Source organism: Corticium candelabrum, chromosome 22 (assembly GCF_963422355.1).
Source record: "Corticium candelabrum chromosome 22, ooCorCand1.1, whole genome shotgun sequence".
In the NCBI taxonomy this organism is placed as follows: Eukaryota; Metazoa; Porifera; class Homoscleromorpha; order Homosclerophorida; family Plakinidae; genus Corticium; species Corticium candelabrum.
The window spans coordinates 4,009,247-4,026,015 of NC_085106.1; the positions used below are offsets into that span (position 1 = coordinate 4,009,247).

The following is a 16,769-nucleotide window of genomic DNA, read 5'->3' on the forward strand; positions in this document are numbered from 1 at the left end:
GCAACCATCACCCAGGTGTCTAAGCCGAACCGTGTTAGTATAAATCAACAATTTCCGAAACACGTAGTATAGTGCATACCGAACGCAAAAGCCAATTTCTGCAGCACGGTTATCGTCCTCACTGTTTGAAGACGCGTTTGCTGTTATATGAAAGGCGCAGTGTTCAGGGTCTAGGATCAAAGAAACGTTGTATTGAACGTAAACCTGCCAAAGACAAATAATTGCAATAGACGACAAAAATTAATTAGAAGTTATGTACCATTGATTGTCCAAGACCTGTACCACATGTCTCTACTCGGTACACGTTATTGATTGGTAGCTATAGGTACATACAAAACATTCTAAAAATATATGTTTTAGCTACTTGCAATTTTACCTGAATACTTAGTGTAGGTGCTGCGTTTGACCGATTGATCTTGAAATTGGCAAACTCCACTTCCGGGTTACTTAGTTGTGTTACTCTTACGCAGAGAGTGGGAGGATGAAGGACGGTGATTTGCCAACCAGCAGTAAATGCAGACAAAGCGTTCAAGCCTATAACTGTATCCTGCACATATAAGATTTGCATCACGCGTTGTTTGTGTTCTGCCGTATGGTGGTGTTGTTGTTTGTTTGTTTGTCTGTCTTTGAATGTGTGGTATGTGCGTGCGTGCGTAAAATCTGTAAATCTACGTTTACACTCACGTGCGCCGAGGCAAAGCCTCCCTTTGTGTTTCTCACTCTATTTAACGACTTAGCAGCGGATGCCGCGCATTTGCAGTCGTTGGTAATGAGACAAACTTGAAGAGTGAAAGAAGTCATTTCCACTGCGTAAGGTTGAGGCCGCTTGTGGTATGAAATATGTTTGTCGTAACCAAAGTCTTTTTCATCCCAATATTTTGAACCTTTCTCGCATACACGATACCCAAGAAATTAGTGTCGATTATAAATTTTGCATTATACTGATAATTGCTTCCCTAAACAGATCACGTCCTAGATTGTCATTAATTCTCAAATCGCACACGTTCTCACTGTCACAGACACGGCAAGCCGAGTTGTTGCAAGCCTTCACCAGAGCAAAGTATATGATAGATTTAGCATAGAGTGTCCTCACTCGATCAGCTCGAAATTCGTTTTGTATATAAGTAACAGAAGGACGTACGCTGGACTAAAATCAACAGTTTCAATCACAATCCAAAATTCAAACCAAACAGAAATATAAACAACATTTTACACTTCTAGTACGATTGCCAAAAGAACGTGGTTGGTAAACTAGCATCGGCAGCAAGTGATATGTCAATGCACTAGCTATCCAGGAAGATCATTTACTAAACTTTTGAATGTTTGAATTGACTCCTTCTTACGCGTGCAAGTACTATTAGTATCTATAGACATAGCTGTAGATATAAAAACTACTTTACGATCAGCGTGGGTGCTAAATTATCACATTTGGTTTCTCGTTCAAGGCCACTGCAATTATAACAGCTGGCCATCTTGTATCTCTGCATACTGTAATATAGACAAGAACCGCTAGAAGACAAGCGACTTATGCTAGAAGCATTTATAAGCAATCAAACAAGTATTCTGGATACGTGACCACTTTAAATTAGGTTAGACTTTTTGTCAGATAAACGTATTGTTTAAATGAGTAATCACGTCATGCATTTAGATTTCTAGAACTGACTCAATCTTGGCCGGCCTATTACGCACAATTTAATTGTCCTGTATACGAGTTATACCTGTAGTGCTAAAACCTAATCAACAATGTGTGCATATACACTCACTCTCAATCTTGCTTCTTCGTTAGGAAGACAGCATTCCAAAACACTCATAACCGTGTAAGCAGTCCTGTACACGTTGTTGTCGCTACCAAGCTACACGAAACCATAACTGACTTCTAGAAATGTTAGCGAGGAGTAACACGAACACACAGTTACCCATCTAGTGTTGTAACTACGTTTCTTGGCGTCAAACTGTCCCGAAGCCAACCGACGGGATTTAAGAAAAGCAAACGCGCCAGAAACCAGACTAGAATCAACTTGAGTAAATTAACGTGCTCGACACAGTTGCAAGAACGTAAGAAGTTAGAAAAGTTAACGACACGAATTCTGGACACATACACATTGCAAATCCTCTGTCCGGTTTCCGAAACGTCATCTGGTACTGGTAACCTGATACCATAGCAAGGCGAATGCATTACAGTCACAAATGCATCGGCGTGTTTACATTTTTATTATCTTGTCTCAAAGTTTCGCGATGATGGCTGTTGATAGTTGCATCGGTGGCGTGCAAGAACGAAACTACTGCACAGGTTGGAGCAAACTTTACCATATTATTCTCTCCGCTTCTTCCCGGTAGTCTAATTAGAGACTCGATTCCTTTTCTTGCGTCAACTTTAACGTCGATGTCTTCGTCAATGAAAAAATATTTACCTGCAAATTGACGTTATAGCAATTGCAGGTTGTCCGCTAGATTATTAATTAAAGTAATAAGTTATGTAATTACGGTGTCAGCTATTGTTAATTAATTAATAAATAACAGTAACCATCATCTAAATTTGTAAATACGTAATAAATAACCGTCTACAGGTTGGTGAGCGATAAACAATCAATAATTATTTAAGCAATCAAATAATATATTTACACTTTTAGCGCTTTTTGTTCTCTAATTAATTAAATAAATTTAACAATTAACAAGACTACATTTAATTAAAAGGGTAATGTAGATATATTGCTTAACTGACAATCAGACGGTTACATTAATTTTACTTCTAAAATATGTAAACCATTAGTAGAAACGTCATAGAAGTCTATAACAATATATTAACAAAAGATACCAAATAATATTTCTATACCTATTTCTATTTTTAATTTTGGTAATAATCAAATTTATTATTTTATTTCTAGAGACCAATAATTACAGCAAATAATAATACAGTATGGTTGTCAAACTTTTAACATTTAACTATACACAGTCTATTATTACTTTAATAACTATTGCTTTAATGCTTGTATACTAAAAATAAAAGTATTTAATATTAGATACTATAGTTTCTACAATATTGATAATTAATGTTAAACTTAAGTATCGCTATTTGGCATTTAGGACACTTTCATCTAATTATTGTAAAAACACAAATTTTATAGCAGTGACTTCTAACCAAGATGTCTGTGATCCTTCAATGTATTCTTCTCGAGCTCTGACGTAGAAATAATTTACTTTTGTTCAGGTTTGTCGGTTTTCTGCGCAATCGCAGTCTTCTTTGCCAAGGTGCGATTCTACCATGAATTTGCTATTCAGTCATTCGAAAATGATGTCCAAACGTAAAAGGACCATTTACCTCTTTTTGACGTACACAATGGACAATTTTTCCCGTCATTGAAAGCTACTGAGAACTTTCCTATCTGTTCACTACAACACTGCTCCTTTGTCAATTTACCATCAAAAGAATTTTCGCACGTGCCACTGAGTGTAAATAATTTGAAGCATTTTCCAATTCTGACATCTAAATTCATTTCCGTTACGTACAGAATATTGATACAAACTGGTCTCATAATACCTAAGGGTGGCTCAAGACTGCATCCTCCAGGATCAGTCCTGTTGACACCTAAAATAGAAAGAGTAAACCACTTTATAACCCACGGTTTTGTTAAAACAAAAGTCTCGTAAGAATTGATAAGAATGAAAGCTTACAGCCAAAGTAATTTGTTTGCAACCAGACACAAGACTTGTCACACTTGCACAAATTATTCGTTAAGTTTATGTGTGCATAATTCCGTATTCAACTCAAATACATGTATAGAGTATTATTCCATCTAATTCTTATTCGCTTCTTTTATATTTGCGAGGTAATGTTGTCAACGACGGCCAAGCTGTGGTAATAAGTTAGATGACATGCAATTGATTGTGTAATAAGTTAAGATGTTCATTAATTTATCACTGACATCCTATATTTCACGTAATTTTAATTAATTAATGATGGTTTGGATGACACGCAGTGACGACGATGTAACTGCAAGGATGTAGAGATAGGAGCAAACATACCCAAAACATTCCGGCGACACATCCACGACTGGTTACTTTAAATTTAATTTATAATTGCAGTATTTCAATGTCTATCTATAGATACGCTTTTATATGGCAAAGGCATAGGTGCTTGCCACGTCTTAATTTCAAAATAAACGTTTTGGTCTGTTTAGAGTGGTAGACAGTATTCCGGATTTTGTATGCTTGTAGTCTGAGATCTACAATTGGCGGACTGATCACCTTCTACTTAGTCCACACGCGCATCTCCTGTGTGGCCACTAGCGTTTGCGCGCAGACTAGACTCTATAGGAAAAAGCGCGCAATGACAAGGGAAGGGGTTGATCTTGACATGAAACTACGTCTACTCTTCGAGAAGTCTTCAAGTATGAAAACAAATACATCTTTTTGCGACAAAATAGCCCTGGAGGCTTCAAGTTGACCCTCCAGACCGTAGTTTCATGTCGAGATCAACTCCTTCCCTTGTCATTGCGCGCTTTTTGCTACAGAGTCTAGTCTGCGTGCAAACGCTAACGGCCGACCGCACGTGATCTACGTAGGTCATCACTCCGCCAATTGTAGATCTCAGACTACAAGCCTACATGACACCCGTCACCAACACTCCCTAGACTTACCTTTTCAACATGCTTAGTTGTCTGCAAGTGCTGGATATGCCACAAATTTCAAACAATGGTCATGCCATCCCGTGTGGTACGTTCATTTGATTAGTTCTAACGCTAATTCGATTTTGAAGTTACGGGACACTTGATGACGTTGGGGGTGACACTTAGTGAGCATTTAGTAAGGAGATATGGCAGAAAGTAGGCGGGATGATCCCAGACTCTCTCGCGCCTGGAATTGTCATACGGGCACCGGACAAGACTAGCGCGAGAGAGTCTGGGGACGAGGCTATGCTCGACTTAATTAATTGCATTTGTATCACGCGTACAGCGGACAAGCGAAAGACTTTGATGCTGCTGTTCAGTGCGACAGCAACGCGTCCGTCGCCGCCAACATTTCCGCAAGCGTCAAGGTACAAATCGCTAACATACGATTGTCTGCTAGCGTAACGTAAACAGTACTGGAAACGCCGTTAAGTACAGCACGTGGGGGTGAACGAAGAGGTCTGGTCTACAAGAGCTATGGGCTAGCAGAGAACTCAGAGACAACGACACTTGTTTTACCTGCTTTAACATCGACTGTGTCTGTTCTGTTAATGACAACTCCATTAGCGTCTTCCACTACAAATCGTGTTGCGATTGCAGACGATCACACGTCGAACACTGAACAACCACTCTCTCGTTTTGACAACATTGCAGCACATTGGAAGTGCAACAAAGTAGTCACTGCGACAGTAAACAGAATTATATGTAATTGATCTCGATCGCATGCATTTTAACTAGTAGGAAAAATGCGTCGTGATCATGGCGTACCCGCTCTGAACTGAAGAAATGCAAAAGAAAAGCGAGAAGGCACAAAAACCGTTGGTTGAACGCCATCGTGACTGCAACTAGCGAAAATCCTGGTATAGAGAAGACTACAAGACCATCTACTATTGGCTCTAGTTCCTTGAGAGCACTAGACGTCTGTCGTTTTTCGCCCAATTTTTGCAACTACCACTTCTTTAATTCTAGTCGCGGTAATTCCATGCATATTTTGATCACATGTATCTCTGTACGGACGCGTCCGGTTAGCTGGCATTTATCAGGTGATGGCATGACCAAATTGTGTGTAAAAAGGGGGCATTATCGTATAAGATAGAGGGTGTCGTGCATTAATTATTTCTAAGAGAGACCGGAATACAATGAATGTAATAGCGAGATGTTGTTGATTTAGTATGGTTTATTAGTTAGCTAAATACCCTTCACGTGTGAATCCAGTACGTCTGGTTGCGTTTATAAATATAGAAACGTGAAACGTGTTGACGGTGTGATTTTGTGCACTTTTTGGTTGCTTTCCTGTGGACGTGCATGCAGCAAACCTTTGCAAAGGAAACTGCATGACGTAGGATTGAATGTCAACTTCTCTATACGTCTAGATGTTTGTCCAGTGGGTAATTAATAGAAGGCCAGGATATCTATTTAGTGGTTTGTTTTGTGGCTTAGAATGTATGTGGCTTGTACGCAGTTGTAGATTGTAAAAGCAAAAACATTTGATCACAATTTAGATATTTCTTAATTTGTTTGTGTGCGCGTGCGTGTGCGCGTGCGTGCGTGTGTGTGTGTGTGTGTGTGTGTGTGTGTGTGTGTGTGTGTGTGTGTGTTTGTGTGTTGAATCTCAATCTTGGATCACTGATGGATTCGTTCCAAGCACAGTGTGACTCCAGTATAAATACACGCCTGGGTCAGCAATAAACCTGTTATCTTACATCAATGTTGCTGATTTGGAATATTTGAGCACATTCTCTCATCCCTCCCTTTCTGCTTTGTACATTTCCATTTTCTGCTAATATGTGCCATTGCAGAATGTACCAAAACGTTCATCTCTTGCATTAGAAAGACTCTCATTTCTGCATGTCATCACATACATTTGGTCTATAGTGACCACTTGATCATAGGAGTGAATGTCGGTGGTTGATAGCTTATTACTAAAGAACTCAGCAGTTGCAAGATGGTTTAATAGTATTATTATATTTTGAATTAATAATACTATTATTATAAATTAAACACTCAAGAGACAACAATGGAAGTCGTCTGTCATTTAAGTCATTTCAAATGATTTTCGCTTGTATTGAGTGACGTCAGAGCTTCACACAAACACATAAGACTCACTCTTTTTTCTTTCTTTCTTGTTCACGTTAATTAATTTTACTTATCCTACTCATCTCTAGCCCATCTCTCATGACTCTCTTTCCTATTTCGACCTTTTTCTCTATAAAACTCGCATTCTCTTTTTTCAGTCGTCTGTTCTCTCTAACTATTGTTCGTCTGTCTCAACCATCTCTACACCAGTATCTCCTAAATCTAATACAAGAACAACATCAATATTATTCTCCCACGTCACGTGACATAACGCGCGCCACACTCGTGACACCCACACACCCACACACACAGACACGTGACACACGCCACACACGTGGCCCGCGTTAAACACGCGACACACGCCACATACGTGGCCCACGTTACACACGTGACACACCCACCTACAATTCTAACCAGTTTGCACTAAGAATGACAAGAAACTTGCACCAGCCCTTTCTGTAACAATAAAAGGCTCCGTACCTTCTACTGCCGCGTGGTTTGCTCTCTACTAGATCTGCCAACAGACTACGCCAATGAACACGCAGCAGATTTAAGAAAGTGGCGCTTGTGAGTTGGAAAGATGACGACACTTGCTCGACGCCATGCAGAGTAAGCGCACAGCAAAATGGAAGCATCGCTTTCGTTAGTTGAACAATTAAATGAACCATGCAAGCACACAAATTATAAACGTATAGTAGAGTAACGTGATTTAAACAAACTATTAAAACGTTTGCTAAATTACAACAAAGTTAATTATAAGTAAACCCATTATTTATAAATGAGTCCATTATAATTCTGCTTGCATGTGTCTGCATGTCTGTCATGCATGATGCTGTGAGAGGTCGTCTTCTATCGTGTCACGTAGAAATCCGAATCTAACATGCCACAAATCCTCATCGAGGCAATTGATAGCTTCCTTTTGGCGCTTCTGCTAAAATCAGTTATATTTTAGTTTATATTAACTAGTAAACAATAAATTTTAGCACAGCAAATGCAATTTCGCTTTTAATTGCTCGATCTATACTATTAGAGAACAACGTACCACTGAAATCATCATTTACAGACTTAAATAACGTCATTATCATTAGTAATTGTAGCTTTTGCAAACGCCGGTTACACTACTTTATGTTTGCTTTCGAATAGTTGCAAAATTTAGATATCTATATAATTATTATATTAATGATTAAATCGCATTTGGTATTTGTAGTTTACTACTTGTCTTGCGTACTTTTGTTGGCAACAGCGTTTTTGTGTGTGTGTGTGTGTGTGTGTGTGTGTGTGTGTGTGTGTGTGTGTGTTTGTGTGTGTGTGCGTGCGTGTGTGTGTGTGTGTGTGTGTGTGTGTGTGTGTGTGTGTGTGTTTGTGTTTGTGTGTGCGTACGTGTGTGCGCACGTGTGTGCGCGTTTGTTGCTTTATTAATTAAATGGTAGAAAATTGCTTTGGTGCGACAAATTGTTCTATTTGGTCCACAGATACAATCACAGAGAACATGTTTGGACATTTAGACAAAACGTCTCCACTAAATGAAGCAGAAAGACTCAAATCCCCACGCGAATCAATTACGCCATGACACCTCATTACAAATCAAATGTTAAACAATTAAAACAGTTCTAGATCTGCACGGTTCACACCAGCATGTGCTTCATGGCACTCACTTGCATATGTCGACTAATTCACATTTGTTGCCGTCTTTCAAACTACTGACGTAATTGTAAAATTTCTTAACGTCTTTGCATTTCGTTTTAACTTCCTCTCTGCACTTGTTTTTGTTACTTTTTTTCTTCTCGCATTCTTTTCTTTGTTTGGAGTTCTTAGACTTCTTGCACGCTTTTCTAAAGCAAGCATTCCTTTCCTTCTCTTTGCATTCGTCAAGGGTCCGTTCAGGCCATCGTTCTATGTGAGAGTTGTGATCGAGTACAAACTTAAGTCCGTCCAATCCTTGAACATGATAATCTTCTCCAATTTGAAAACGGACTGTCAACTGGCAAACTTCAGGAAGCCACAACGTAATATATGGTATGCTGGCATTTAGATCCACACGTCCAGGCTTTAAAATCTTAGTAGAACAAGACGCAAATTATTTGACATTTCAATCATCCGTTAAGCAATGAGAGCTCACATCTACTACGTGGACTTTGATTTGTGACCATCCGTTGTTTTCTTCTATTGCTAGCACACGAACTCTATAGACTAACATAAAATCATTTTTAGTGGGGCGTGATTGAAACCTTAACACTTGGGGGTTCTCACCGTATTCATGGTAAACGCATGCATTGCACGTTCTGTTTTCTATGGTTTCAAGAACAGGACATCGCCCTAAATAGATAATAAATAATGGAAAAGGGTCGCGTAACTTGCAATACTTTGCAATTGAACAATTTGATGCACACCTGCTCCACACACACAGGTCGGAGAATCACTGTTTCCTTGGTCGTCACAAATTAAGGACAGTTTGGAACTGCCGCCGTCTAAAGTGTAGAACTCGGTGCACTTTATAGCTGCAACACAGTCGTATTAACCACGCTGAGTGCAAGAGTCACGCTATTATACCTGGACGGTAGTAATCGTAGGCTTTCACACTGACAGGCAAAGAACGCATGACTTCAAACTTTCTGTACGCTTTGAATGTAATACAAATATTCTTGGCACTACAAAGCTATACATTCGACATAAGAAATTAGGCAAAATATGTTGACGTCATGAATTTAGACAAGATTTTGGTAGCTTTAATACTAATTATATAGCGGCATGTCGTCTTACAAGCTGTTTGTAAGTTGGGGTAGATCTACGTGACTGCTAATGTATTAAGCAAGTCACTTGTCTGTCTTCCAAGTATTCGTTTTAGTAATAATTTCAAATTAATTACTCCAATCTTTCAAACATTTTCTACTTTTTTCAAGCGATAGAATTTTGTAAAAATGTCGTTTTTGCGAAGGCATATCGAACTTTGATGAAATGTTGTTATCACTAGGCTTCATAAGTTTGATATAAATCAAACTCTTATCAACTAACCTCATCAAAGTAGAAAACAACCGATTTGCTGTTAATTTCGTAAAAATCCAGCTTCAGATCTTTACCTGTCGATGAAAGTATCTGCGAAAAAATCCAATTACATCACATCACGTGACGTACAAATATAGTTTAAAGATTTTTCTGATGCCTCACATCGCTAAGACAAAGAGGGTCAGCCTCTCCAGTAGAAGACTCATTACACGCTGCATACCCAGTTGGCAACTCGACTTCAATGTTAGCCATACCGGTGCAACTGTCACCCAAGTATCTACGCCAACGTGCGTTAGCTAACTCAACAATTCGTTACACATTCATAATGCACAATGTACCGAACGCAAACCGCAATTTCTGCATCCGCGTCATTCCCTTCACCGATTGAAGATGCATTTGTTCTTCCGTTTGCTGTTATAGCGAAGGCACATTTTTCGTATCCGGTCGAAGGAACGTTGTATTCAACGTGGACCTAAAACATACGTATGTCGAAACAGAGAACAAAAACAACGTTATAGGTACGAATCATATACCATTGATTGGCCAAGTCCTGTTCCACATGTTTCTACTTGGTACACATTATTAATTGGTAGCTAGGTAGATAAAACTTTTGACAAAATCTATAGTATATTTAAGTTTTACAATATTACCTGAATCCGTTGTGTAAGGGCAGCGTTTGATTGATTTATCCTGAAATTCGCAAACTCGACTTCGGGATTGCTCATTTGCCTTACTTTTACGCAAAGATTGGGAGGGTGTAGAACAGTGATGCTGCAGCCTGCTGTAAATGCACTCAAAGCGTACAAACCAATAACTGTATCCTGCAAATAAAAGAATATTGCAATGACGGGCGTTTGTGTATCCAGTGCACGCTGAGTGTGTGTGTGTGTGTGTGTGTGTGTGTGTGTGTGTGTGTGTGTGTGTGTGTGTGTGTGTGTGTGTGTGTGTGTGTGTGTGTGTGTGTGTGTGTGTGTGTGCGCGCGCGCATTGAAGTATGACGTACGTGCGTCGATACAAATCCTCCATATGAGTTCCTCACGCTATTCAACCACTTTGCAGCGGATGCTGCGCATCTGCAGTCTTTACCAATGAGGCAAGCTTGAAGAATGAAAGATGTCATTTCCACTGCATATGAATTGGGCTGCTTGTAATACGATTCTTTTGCACTGCGACCAAAGTCTTTCTCATCCCAATACCGCGAACCGTCGTCATCTAGATCACATAAACAGATACATAAAACCATATTGTTATTGAAGTAGTAACGTTGCGTGTCATACTGATAATAACTTCTCTAAACAGATCACGTCGCACATTATCAATAATTCTCGAATCGCACACTCCCTGATCATTACACACACTGCAACTCGAGTTGTTGTTGCAAGCCTTCATCAGAGCAAAGTATATGATAGACTTAGCGTAAATTGTCCTCACTCGGCCAGCGTCGAATTCGTTTTGTATATAAGTGACGGCAGGACATACACTAGACTAAAATAAAAGTTTCAATCAACACACTAAATCAATAATCAGAAAACCAAAAATACAAACAGTGCGTAGTAGGATCTTTTTACTCTAACTACAAATACAGAATGTGATTAAATAGCGTAACTTGGACTTATACCATGCTTATGACAATTATTGTCTGTACTGATATTCGACTACAATAAGGGAATTGTATTTCGGCTGCGGAATTCAAGATAGCTGCACTATATCCTAAAGTTTCTCTTATGAAGCAGCTTAAGTATGCAAAACACAAAACATGAACATTGTAAAATTAAGTATGATAAAACTGTTTATCTACAATTTGACGTCGATGTTACTTGGTAGTGCTGCGCCTTAATGGTAGTTTGTTTATGTAAGTGTATAAGTCTTGTTACGCTGATGCTGGCAAGGAATTGATGTTTACTTCAAGCCAAAAGAATCCCTTGCAAAACCGTTAAATAGTTGATAATATATAATCTTTAATTGCATGCAGTTTTACAACACACACACACACACACACACACACACACACACACACACACACACACACACACACACACACACACACACACACACACACACACACACACACACACAAACAAACACACACACTTTTAGCTACTAAACTAATTCACGATCAACGCGTCAATAATTGTTAAATTATCACTCTGGTCTTCTTTACCCGCTTCTTACAGTCTCTTCTAATGGACAAGTTGGACGTCTTTAAAATGATTAGTCTTTATTGACAGTCTTAAACAAGGTGTTGCTAGAGTATTAAAAATTATCTAAAAAATTAATGCCTGTTATAAATATTAACTGAAAATATCCGAACATGACAATCGTTGTATATAATGACTGTTTTGAATACGTAATCTCTCCAGAGACTGCATAACCAGTTGGGCAAATCTTGTGTGTACAAGACCAATGTCTATTTTTAGAGGAAGCCTTTCGCCAGTTGTTTCCCTTCAGGGTATAGCTGATTAATTGCCGAGCGTAGCGAGGATTCTAATCCGGGTCGCACAACCAAAATTGGAGTGGTCCTATATGGCTCTCCAACGAGCTTTTGTGTGTGTGTGTGTGTGTGTGTGTGTGTGTGTGTGTGTGTGTGTGTGTGTGTGTGTGTGTGTGTGTGTGAGTGTGTGTGTGTGTGTGTGTGTGTGTGTGTGTGTCTGTGTGTGTGTGTGCACAAATCTCAAATTTCTTCTCCCAATGACCACGTTTCATGATAAGACCTACCTTAAAAAATCATTTCCGTGTCTGACTAATAATGAGTCTAAGAACGATTTGTGCAATTGACCAAACGGAGAAGAAAAATGCTTCATGAAGTTCCGTGGCCCATCCTTTTGTATTGTAGCCAGGGACTAGGGACTGTGTGTCCTTGACAACTAAGAAACACCTTCAGGAGTTGAATGCCACCTACAGTCAACTATTCACACGTCCCATACTACAATCAGTCCTTTACTACACTGTGCTGCATCTAACACTGCTGATAGTCAATGTTTGCTGATATCAATTTCTATGTCAGTAAATGCCATAACACTGTCGTTAGAACGGAATCGAGTGCATACCTAGACTGTACATTTCAATTGTCTTGATCACGATCGCAAACGACGACAACCTATACCAGGCCTACATACGTAATCTAAACTACTAGGAAGTTTGCATGTTTACTTCCATGACAGATAAGGTTGCAACAAATACGTATTGTCTAGCTAGGACTCGGTCTTTCAGTAGATGGTCTGAACACTCCGTTGAACGTGTTACTTACGAACGCGAGGCGCCTACTGATACCGTACAACTAGTAGAATTACTTTACTTGTAGTTAGGCCAACGCGCGCGCGCGCAAACACACACACACACACACACACACACACACACACACACACACACACACACACACACACACACGTTTGTTTCCTGCGAAGAGTAACGCTAAGAATACAAATCAAAATATACGCGACTACTCACTCTTAGAGCTCCTCTTTCGCTAGGGAGACAGCATTCCAACAAGCTCATGGCAACGTAAGCAGTCCTGTACACAATGTCGTCCTGACCAAGCTAAACAAAAAAAGAAATTACTTTTCTATATGTTAGCAACGAGTTATATATAGTGCAAACGAGTATTTACCAATCTAGTGTTGTAACTTTTTTTCGGAGCTTTAAACTGTCCCGAAGGCAGTCGACGAGATTCAAGAAGAGCAAACACGCCGGAAATTATACTAGGATCGACGTAAATAAACTGCCGTGAACGACACAGAGTTGCAAGAACGTAAGAACTCAAAAGTGTTTTTCCAACGCTTGATCCTCCCGACCCTGCAAATCCTCCGTCAGAGCTTCGGTACTGCATCTGATGTACGTAGCCTGAATACAAGAGCGGATCCATTCAAGTCACAAATACTTCGTTGGTATACGTACCCTTTCTCAGCGTTTCTCGATGTTCTTCGTCGATAGCTGCACTAGTGGCGTGCAAGAACGAAATTACCGCACACGTTGGAGCAAATTTTACCATATTCTGCTCTCCGCATCCAGACGGAAGCCGAACCAGAGAATTTATCCCTTCTCTCGCATCAACTCGACCATCGATGTCCTCGTTAATGGCAAAATATTCACCTGTACATTTATGTCAATGCATCAAGGATTGTAAATATTATAGTGCACTTGACAGAGGACAAACTATAAGGAAGTAATTATTACCCCGGCCAGGCGGTTATGGTTTTATCGGCGTTGGTTTGCTTGCAATTGTAGGTTCATGAGCACGATAAATAAACGCGTGTTGATGGATTTTGATAAATTTGGCGAAATGATAGAACTTTGATAGACGAACACGCGATTAGTAATACCAATTAATCCAAATCAGGGCTTAGAACATTTTCATGAGAAAAGTTAGATGACTTTCGATTTGCTCCACACACATCTCCACGAACACTGAAGTTTCGTCTTTCGTGGCGGAGGTCCTCTTGAATACTAACCACCGCAATGTATACAGCGACTGCTAAACGTTTTAAAACAGTCTTCTTGACTATGTTTTAGTTCATCAAAAGCAAAAGTCTTTGTTCCAAAACTGTCTCTTTACTCTTGAGTTATAGAGTCAAGATTGCTCAGCTGTGCATGGAAACAGTAAAGTCGAAAAGATTCTCTTGATTGGCCAGCTCAAAAGTCGGACTTAAACCCTATAAAAACCTGTCGATGCATGCTAAAGCGGACCATTATAGCAAAAGAAACTAACAGCCCAGAACTGTTCACGACTAATGCTGTTACGCGCGTGTGTGTTTGTGTGTGTGTGTTGTGTGTGTGTGTGTGTGTGTGTGTGTGTGTGTGTGTGTGTGTGTGTGTGTGTGTGTGTGGGTGTGTGTGTGTGTGTGTGTGTGTGTGTTTACTTTAGTACAGATTCTTGGTTCAGTGGGTGTACTTAGACTATTTGCCAGTCACTGTAGCTTGAATGATAGTGCGACTTGTTGGGCATCGAGGCGAGTGAGACCGCCTCACGTTGAATCTGCGATAAATCGCTAGTGAGCCAGCACGAGTTCATATGACTTGCGACAACTGTCGCGACAAGCCACGCAAATCTAAACGGTTTGTTACAGCCTATAGGATAAATACATGCCATTAAAATAATTGCTGTGGTATCAAGTATTAATAGTATTATAAGGTGACTGAGCTGTTATGGCAGAAGCAATTTGCAATCTCAGAGTTTTGTCTTGGTAACTATTTTCATACTAGTTGTAGACAATTATCTTAATCTGTAGATAGCCTATCAAGACACAGAGCACAACTGGACACTAGATAATAAATAATTACGTCTCAATCGAAGTAGATATTCATGTTGCTAAACCAATCAACTTTAAACATTAATAACGCTTGCTATGTATTATTGGTAATGTATTTATTAGTTTTATAAAATTCAAAAAAATTGTTAAACTGTTGTTTAATTTAAGTAACAACTATACTAAAAGATAATAAATTGATTATATTTTCCAAACAATTGATTTTAAAAATTATAAATTTAGCAATATCATTATCCGCTTTTTCTTGTTCATAAACCTCTAATTACAACAAATAACAACATTTAATCTTTGGAAATTGTTAGTAATTTTAGTCTACTAATTTTTATTCTTAAATTGTTCTTTATTATTGCAAACATACCAGTGACTCCCAACCAAGCAGTCTGAGATCCTTCAATATATTCTTCCGGAGCTCTGACGTAAAAATAGTTTACTTGTTTTCTAGTTTGCCTGCTTCCCGCGCAAGAGCAGTCTACACCGCAAAGATGCAACTCTACCATTAAATTAACATATTTTATTGTTTAACAACAATCTCAAAGAGAAACAGGGCCATTTACCTGTTCTTGACGGACACAACACACACGTGATTCCGTCACTGAAAGCCACTGAAAAACTTCCTATCTGTTCGCTACAACACTGGTCCATTGTGTAGCGGCCAGCAATAGGATTTTCGCACGTGTCCGAACGAGAAAACGACTTGAAGCATTCACCATCTCTGGCATCTAAAGATATTTTGTGTTAAAGTATTACCTGTAAAAATGTTAATACTTACTGACGTCACAATACCTAAAGGTGGCGCAAGATTGCATCCTCCACGATCTGCCATATTTTCACCTAAAAATATACACAATTTAATTGACTCTATCATAATAGATTCTAAGTCGCAGCTGTGTTTAAAATTCGAAGCACTCAAGAATTACTAAATGTAAATGTTTCAACTAAAACAACTCGCCTAAAAAGAGAAAGAAAACACGGCAAACACTTGCACAAGCGACTCCCTAAATATCTACACTAGCACGCCCCTATACTCATCAGATTTATCGGCTTCGTTTCAATAAAACGAAGATAATTGCAATTAAAATGTATACTACGTTAAGTTAGAGTGACTTATCAGCAACAAATTTACTTGATTTAGCTAAGGATAATTTTAAGTTTAGAGCAAAAAGTTTTGCATTAAGTGCTATAATGTTCTTGACAGACTTTTTTGTAACAGTAGACTACACAAGCACAGGAAGTGGCAACATCAGTTACTTACCTTCTGGATCTAACTCAGCTCGATAGTCGTAATATCGCAGGACTCCTTCAGGCTGCAACAAGATACTTTATACAGCATACGAAAAGACTATGTTTATTAAAAGAAGACACTTACTTCGACTCTGATATCCATTTCTACTTCATAATCTCCAAAGAATGTCTTCATCTTTACTGTAAGCTTAGTGATGCCGACTTCAAGAGGCAACAATGGAATAGTAACCGATTGTGTGTCTTCAGCTTCCACCCAAAAGCAGGCAGGAGTCGTCTCCTCTCCGGTACCTGCAGATGTGCAAAGGTTGTCGGGTGGATTCACTATTTGAAGACAAGCCTGCAATATTCAAATACGAACTGGAAAGAAAGCACTCAATAGATTTCCTAAAAATGCGTTTACTTCTTGCTTGTTTGAATTGTAGTTGTATACTGAACAAGTTACAGACACCTGCTCTTGACGCTTAAACGAATACGGCAAATGACATTCCGCGAATATTGATCTGAAAGCAGTCAGTTC

General features: G+C 39.1%; 1 protein-coding gene across 1 annotated transcript; it reads right to left on the bottom strand.

Moving 5' to 3' along the window:
• Positions 1 to 8,251: 8,251 nt before the first annotated feature.
• Positions 8,252 to 16,427, bottom strand: LOC134197748 (A.superbus venom factor 1-like). Its single transcript, XM_062667100.1, has 20 exons — positions 16,377 to 16,427; positions 16,263 to 16,314; positions 15,794 to 15,841; positions 15,565 to 15,729; positions 15,369 to 15,500; positions 13,641 to 13,835; positions 13,354 to 13,586; positions 13,194 to 13,283; positions 11,024 to 11,231; positions 10,750 to 10,958; positions 10,397 to 10,567; positions 10,280 to 10,339; positions 10,085 to 10,218; positions 9,909 to 10,023; positions 9,756 to 9,836; positions 9,294 to 9,399; positions 9,134 to 9,241; positions 8,994 to 9,059; positions 8,863 to 8,933; positions 8,252 to 8,799 (listed from the first exon to the last, which is right to left on the bottom strand). Exons 1-20 carry the CDS (start codon positions 16,425 to 16,427, stop codon positions 8,395 to 8,397), a joined length of 2,700 nt encoding a protein of 899 aa, XP_062523084.1. The 3' UTR covers positions 8,252 to 8,394.
• Between the last annotated feature and the right edge of the window lie 342 nt (positions 16,428 to 16,769).